This window comes from Rhamphochromis sp. 'chilingali' (assembly GCF_963969265.1).
Source record: "Rhamphochromis sp. 'chilingali' genome assembly, chromosome: 19".
In the NCBI taxonomy this organism is placed as follows: domain Eukaryota; kingdom Metazoa; phylum Chordata; class Actinopteri; order Cichliformes; family Cichlidae; genus Rhamphochromis; species Rhamphochromis sp. 'chilingali'.
The window spans coordinates 33722987-33730440 of record NC_137946.1 but is presented as its reverse complement, the minus strand read 5'-3'; the positions used below and the strand labels follow the sequence as shown (position 1 = coordinate 33730440).

The 7454-nt window shown below is 42.2% G+C and overlaps 1 protein-coding gene across 1 annotated transcript; it reads right to left on the bottom strand.

Annotated features, from left to right (window-relative positions):
* Window positions 1–203: 203 nt before the first annotated feature.
* Window positions 204–3613, bottom strand: LOC308387748 (apoptosis-associated speck-like protein containing a CARD). Its single transcript, XM_080868014.1, has 4 exons — window positions 3522–3613; window positions 2478–2775; window positions 1543–1590; window positions 204–1116 (listed from the first exon to the last, which is right to left on the bottom strand). Exons 2-4 carry the CDS (start codon window positions 2773–2775, stop codon window positions 863–865), a joined length of 600 nt encoding a protein of 199 aa, XP_080724140.1. The 5' UTR covers window positions 3522–3613; the 3' UTR covers window positions 204–862.
* Window positions 3614–7454: the final 3841 nt, after the last annotated feature.

The window sequence follows — 7454 nt, the reverse complement described above, 5'->3', positions numbered from 1 at the left end:
TAATATAAAGACTTCGGGCTTCACGTTTCACGATTTTTGCTTTAAGTTATTTTGTTATTTGCATAATAATGTGAATAACCTAATAATGATCCTTATTGCTGTTTTAGTGGAGCGCTGCTTCAAAGGATAGTTGCAGATTATACAGAACAAATGAAATGTTCACGTTTCTCCAACGTTGTCTTCCCAACAGTTTCACCGGATGGCCAGGAAGCGTTCGCGGTGTCTTCTCCGGCGCTGATAATTGGCGCCTGTCTTGTGTCGGTGACGTAAAAGACGAATTTAATGCGACTTGACCGTCAAACAGCAGTCGCTTTCTGAAACATCAGATATGTATCGGATTCAGGACCACATACAAAAGTGACCCAGATCGGATTTGAAAATATCGGATTTGTGCCGTTCACACTGTCAGACCATGATGGGATAGATGGTCGCATAGGGTAAAAAAAAATCTGATTTGATGCGCTTTCGCCTGCAGTGTGAACGTAGCCTAAGTATTACTGTAATTAGCGGAACATGCGGCTAAACATGTCACCCCTGGTCTGATTGGGGAGGGGACCAGAGAAAACTACAAATTTGCACACCAATTCAATATTGATTTTAGTGACCTCCGATTGGCGTAACCGGGTGTCATTACTGCCGACGTGAATTATGATTTTACTGAAAACTGTCTGGTAACTTCCTGGTTGAGTAGAAGTTTGTGTTTTATTGGATGAAACTTGTTTTCTGTGACCAAAGAAAGGTAAGCGCTGACATGCTGGTGTGTGATTTACCACACAAATTTTAATTTATTGAAGCCCAACATAAGGTGCCACAGATGTACAATAGATACACAAATATAAAATGTTAAAAACACAAAGTTCTTTCAGCTGAGGTCCTCAATGAGCATCTTCTCATGTTTCTTGAGGCTTTGGTAGAAGGCTTCTTTGGCGGCATCGCCAGCTTTCAGAGGACCGTTGTAGAGCGCCCTCATCTTCTCCTGAGGGGTCTGCTGAGCTCTGATTTCATCATAAGCTTCTTGTTGGATGATTTTTTCTTTTAGCTCTTCCAGAATCGGTTCGATGTTGCTCACTCTCTGGATCAGCTCGACTCGGTGTTCATCCACAAAGTGTTTTTGTCCTGAGGGGAAAATGACAGCGACTGATTGGAGTCTTGGTTCATTGCTTTTATATCAAAATGCAAGAATACATTTTTATTTAAAAACATAAATCACTGAAGTTTGTTAAAGAAAGATCCAGAAATATTGATGTCATTGTTTGGGTTCTCTGGTAATGAGACCAGAGGATTATTATATGAGTGGCCTGCCTGTGTTTTACTGATTTTATCCTTTGTTCCTTTTTCCATCGTCATTACTGTCTGTGATTGATCAGTGATTCATTTGTGCTGTATTATTCGCCTCCCAGGAGTTTTGATTAAAGTTCTTTATTTTTCACCTGATCACCGTCTCATTGCTGTCTGCAGTTTGAACTTCAGGAACGTGACAAACGCTGTGACACGTTTCTGTTTCTAATCAAACACATTTACTGAGGACAGCTGTGTGCCTACCATCAGCCAGAGCTCTGACACCAGTTGCTCCTGTTGATGGTCCTGCATCTGAAAAATAAAATTGGGTTGTTAAACAAATCAACTGCTCTCATCCGCTGTAACTATAGCAACAACAAAAACCCACACAGGTAAACAGACTCAAGTTTGTTTGTTCTGCCCACTCCTGCTCTACCTGAAGGAACTCCAGCAAATGTGAGGTTTTACATCCTGGTCTTACGTGCTGCCTGCAGAATCTAATTTAATGGTTTGTCAGCTGAATAAATGTTGTACCAGTCATTTCTTAGCATATCTGATTTCAGAGCATGTCGAAGTATATTTAGTGTCACTTTCATTATAATCAAAGTTCAATATTTTTGAAAGGAAAACCTTTCCCTACATTTGCTGTTCTTTATGACTGAGTTCACCAGTGCTTTATTATCCCTCTTACAGGTGTGTGTAGTCTGCATGTGCTCAGCTTCATCTTCCTTAAATTCTAAAATCTGCTCCTGGTTTGTGGAATTATACTTTCTTGTTGCTTCCTCAGATTGGAACTGATGACTCTATATTTGTAACCTGCCTGCCAGTCTCACTGTTATCTGCATCTTCAGCAACATGAGAGCTGTGAGTCTGGAGACACTTTACCAGTTTTCTCCACAAAGTAAGCATGAAACCCTCCCAGTGGTCCCTGGTTTAATCATGTGATGCTGTGTATCTGGCACTTTCATAAAACATTTTTCGACCTTTCAAGAAATGTGGAATTACAATAAAATGAATAAACATGAATAATTAAATCTTAGATTCTCATTTTAACACGAAGAAAGAAAAAAAGACCTAAACATCAAACATCTGTAAAAACCTCTTGATTTTCACTTACACTGACCTTTAAAGCTTCTGCTGTTGCTCACAGACCATCTGTAGAAACTTCACATAAACATCAGGTCACAGGATGAACTCACCTCTTCTTTCACTCTCCTGTTTCTTCTTCAGTCTTTCCACAAAGGGGCGCAGTCGGTCCTGAACTCTTGGGTCCCTCCGAGGTATCCGATCCATTATTTTATTGATTTCATGGACAGATGTTTCCACTCCGTAGTGCTCGATGATTACTTGGGGCATCTCTTCTCTGGGCTTGTCCGTCCTTACATGTTTGGGGATACCCGACAGAAAAAGCATCATCTTCTTGTACTGTGACCCATCGAGCTCTTCGAGGATCTCGGTCAGAGCTATTTTCCACTCTTCCTCTGAAATCGTTGACATCTGACACACGGACAGAAACGCTCTGTTACACCAGCTCCATGAAGCCAACACACTGAGAGGTGAAAGCACACTGTGCAGTTTTCACTGCACCTCACATTCATCTGAGAAGTTTCATTTCTACTTTCAGCCTTGTTTTAACACTTATTGAAACGCAGTTTAAAGGCCCCGCCCTCTGAGAGCTGTCATGTAAACACAGAGTGATCTGTGTGTTCTGCTTCCAGCTGTGGGAAATCGACTCGGCAGCAGATCAGAATCACAAACAACAACATTTACACAGAGACTCTATAGTCAGAGTTTCCTTTGCACTGAGCCTTTCTATTCTCCATGAGGGCGGGTGTTGTTCACCAGGAGGACCCGAGGACCCCGTCTGTCACACCACTGACCTGCTGCAGGTCATTTTGTAGCTCCGGCACTGCTCATCCTGTTCCTCCTTGCACTAAGGAGCAGGTACATACGACACACACTGTATACAGGCTTTTGCAGAGGTGCTTTATTCATCGTCTGCAGAAAAAAAAAAGCTTCCCTGAAACAAACTTCCTGATGGGAGGAGATGCTGCCCGAGGACAGAGCTGCTGTGCCAATGACACGCACTACCAGGAAACAGAACCCATAACAGGCGATAATCTGCTCTCACATTTCTTTGTTCAAACCACAAGATCAACAATAGTTTATAAATGTAAAATTCTTAACTATAAAACATTTCTTTTGTAACAGCTTTCAGGGAAAAGCATTTAAATAATACTCACTCCTGCTGGTTTTCAGCCGCAGCTTAGTTCACGAGTTTCAGAGCAGCAAACTGTTTGAGGAAGGCGGGAAAGCTGCTCAGTGTCATATTTCACTACGCAGCGTCTGTGTGATGTCAGCGCGCAGGTCGAACATACCAACTTAGCTTTTATATCGTTTGCTTGTCAAATACACACTGATCATAACACACACACACACACACACACACACACACACACACACACACACACACACACATATAAATACAGAGACAAATATAAATAAAAATAAAATATACGAAGGGGATAAATAGAATAAATAAATAAGTCTGCACTTCACAGTCAAATATTCCAAATCCGGAGCTTCCTACAGTCTTTGTGTTTTTGCACCAGCTGTCACTGATGTACAGGGTGGGCCATTTATATGGACACAGCGTAATAACATGGGAATGGTTGGTGATATTAAAGTCCTGTTTGTGGCACATTAGTATATGTGAGGGGCAAACTCCTCAAGATGGGCGGTGACCATGGTGGCCATTTACAAGTCGGCCATCTTGGATACAACTTTTGTTTTTTCAATAAGAAGAGGGCCATGTGACACATCAAACTTATTGGTAATGTCACAAGAAAAACAATGGTGTGCTTGGTTTCAACGTAACTTTATTCTTTCATGAGTTATTTACAAGTTTCTCTTTGTTCACAGCCATTGACATGTCGAAGAGGTTAACACGTGAGGATCGAAATCGTGTTGATATCTGGTGAACGCAGTAACCGGGTCATTGCAGCAGATTTCAATGCAAGACACCCTACGAGACCACCCATCTCCCATGCTACAGTTAGCAAACTGCTTGCTAAGTTTCATGAAACTGGTTCAGTGTTGGATTTGCCAAAATGTGGACGCAAGAAAATGTCTGTGAAGGTTCTCAGTCATCCAGGTCATCGTAGTCTAAGGAGCTTGGAAAGAAAAGCGTCTGGACTTCTTTAAGTTGCTTGAAGACGTTTCACCTCTCATCCGAGAAGCTTCTTCAGTTCTAAGGTCAAATGGTGGAGAGTCCCAGATTTAAACCCAGAAGGAGTTTCCCCCCAAAGAGGGACAAAGGACCCCTGATGATCCTCTACCTAATCACATGAGCCAAGGTGTGAAAAAACCCGAAACCCTGGCTGATTGAAAGAACTCTGTGAAAACAGGTGTGGGTCACAAACTCTGTGATCAAGGCATTCCTTTGTCCCCCTCCCCAGCCTCTCGAGGTTCTGGGGGGAGGCTGTAGTATTTTATCACAGGCACATCCCTTGTGAAGGTTTGTTTGATATTTGGTAAGCTTCCTGCCCTTTTTATGGTTTCACTGTGTTGTGTATGGTGAACCAATACAGGAATTGAACCATATATTGGGTGTGGGGGAGATTACCCCCTTTATGACCAGGATGTTGTTAGAAACAGTTGTGATCAGGAGGTCACACAAACGCACCCCCATGACACACACACACACATTCTCACATACACACACATACAAGTTCTTGCACATGCTTTTACACACACACACACACACACACACACACACACACACACACACACACACACACACAGTACCTTGTCTTTGTAACCAAGGGGGGTTTTACGAGGGGAGGTGCTTGTGCAAACTTGTGTAAACTATTGTAACTGTTTTTTCCAATAAAAGGCAGCAAGCGGAGCCCACAGCGTAGCACTCGCCGCACGTCACTGGAGAGTGGCGTTAGTCGAACATCCCTTCGGCGGATATTAGCTACTCACAAATGGCACCCTTACAAACTCCAGCTACTGCAGCATCTCAGCGAGGACGACCCAGATCGGCCGCAGAATTTGCAGAATGGGCAAAACAAAAATTGGAACAGGACCCTCAGTTCACGCAGAAGATTTTGTTCAGTGATGAGGCAAACTTTTATGTGAATGGTGAAGTTAACAAACAAAACCACCGCTATTGGTCTGACACTAACCCACATTGGATGGATCCCTCCAAGACTGTTGGAACAACAAAAGTGATGGTTTGGTGTAGAGATGGACCGATCCGATATTACGTATCGGTATCGGTCCGATACTGACCTAAATTACTGGATCGGATATCGGAGAGAAATAAAAAATGTAATCCGATCCATTAAATATCACGAAAGCACCTCACAAAACCTGCAACACGCCGTAACTCACCTCAGAACGTTAGCACGTCGGAGCAGTATGCATCACGTGATAGAGCGGCTGTGGCATGCGGGACCTGTCGGTGGTCTGGATAGCATTTGGAGCTTCGCTAGCAACCCGGCATTTCATCTCCGACAAAGTTATCCCCGAGAGAAGTAAAGCAAGTGTGTAAGTCCATCTCTGAATGTTTGTAAAGCATTCCTGCGTTAAGCTTAACAAGCGATATATGGAGCGACTGCCTCCTCTTGCTGCTACTTCAATCATGAAACTGATCAATGATCAGCTGATCGGCTTTTCTGTCGGGAGTCTCTCTTGTTTGTTTTTGGCCCACTTTGCACCAGAAAGAGGAAACCAGCGGCTGAACAACAGCAGCACGTTTAAGCTTGATCAGCTGTTGTTAGAATTTATTTAATATTACTTTCTACTCGAGGATCTTTTTCTACGTAGCTGACGCTGGTAACTGTGCAGGGGCGGAGCTAGCAAAGTTTAGCCAGGGGGGCCGATAGGGCATTAACTGGGAAAAGGGGGCACAAAGACATACTTTTCTTTCTTATTCTCATTTAAAATGTCGAGCTTTTAATAAATAATTATCTGACACCCAAAGTTTTAATTTGATGCAAAATGAATAGAAGTCCATTACTGTATATAGTGACTATTAAGTCTAATATATATACCCTAGTAAGCTATAGTACTTTTTACTTTGGGAAGGTACCATCTGTGCAGTCTGCAATTTTGTTGAAGAAAGATGTTGAATCTATTTAATATTTCTTGAAAAATAATTGATTTCTGTGCATTTTTTTTCACACTGCATCAAATTAAGGTTGATTATGTCGATTAAGCATCATGAGGTGGAGCGTGAGGGGTGGTTCCCTATTTTTTATTTATTTATTTTTGTTGTTGCTGGGAGTTGGAACCCTATTACTTAGGTTGCTTAATATTTATGCTAAGTACTCTTTAAAATACCAGAATAGGGAGGATGGTGTAGGTTTAAGTTTATTAGATTGATCAGTATTGCTGAACTATGAAATATTTTTTTGTATACAGGTATAACAGAATAGCTTTAGTGTAGTTGTTGTTTTAAACTTGAGTATGAACTTGCAGACTTGCAAAATGCAGCAAGATATTTTAAAAAACAGTTTTGTTGATTAAAAAACACTATATCGGATTCATATCGGTATCGGCAGATATCCAAATTTATGATATCGGTATCGGACATAAAAAAGTGGTATCGTGCCATCTCTAGTTTGGTGTGGTATATGGGGCACAACGATAGTGGGTCCATTCTTCATCAATGGAAACCTCAAGGCCACTGGATATTTGAAATTGCTACATGATGATGTGTTTCCCTCTTTATGCACTGAAGCTGGCACGTTCCCTGAGTTTTTCCAGCAACATGGTGCACCACCACATTATGGGTGCAGGTCCGAGCATTCCTAGATGAACAGTTTCCTGGAAAGTGGATTGGTCGTCGTGGGCCAGTTGAATGGCCCCCAAGGTCTCCCGATCGGACCCCCTTAGACTTTTATCTTTGGGGTCATCTGAAGGCAATTGTCTATGGTGTGAAGATACGAGATGTGCAGCACCTGAAACTACGGATACTGGATGCCTGTGCTGGCATTTCTCCTGCAGTGTTGCTATCAGTGTGTGAAGAGTGGGAGAAGAGGGTTGCATTGACAATCCAACACAATGGGCAGCACATTGAACACATTTTATAAGTGGCCAGAAACTTGTAAATAACTCATGACAGAATAAAGTTACCCTGAAACCAAGCACACCATTGTTGTTCTTGT

Excerpts from the sequence above, each read along its gene's own strand:
- LOC308387748 (XM_080868014.1), bottom strand. The coding sequence starts at position 2,775 with ATGTCAACGATTTCAGAGGAAGAGTGGAAAATAGCTCTGACCGAGATC. Across the intron at positions 1,591-2,477 it reads ACAGGAGAGTGAAAGAAGAG|ATGCAGGACCATCAACAGGA; the intron begins GTGAGTTCATCC and ends TTTATTTTTCAG. Across the intron at positions 1,117-1,542 it reads TGTCAGAGCTCTGGCTGATG|GACAAAAACACTTTGTGGAT; the intron begins GTAGGCACACAG and ends TTTTCCCCTCAG.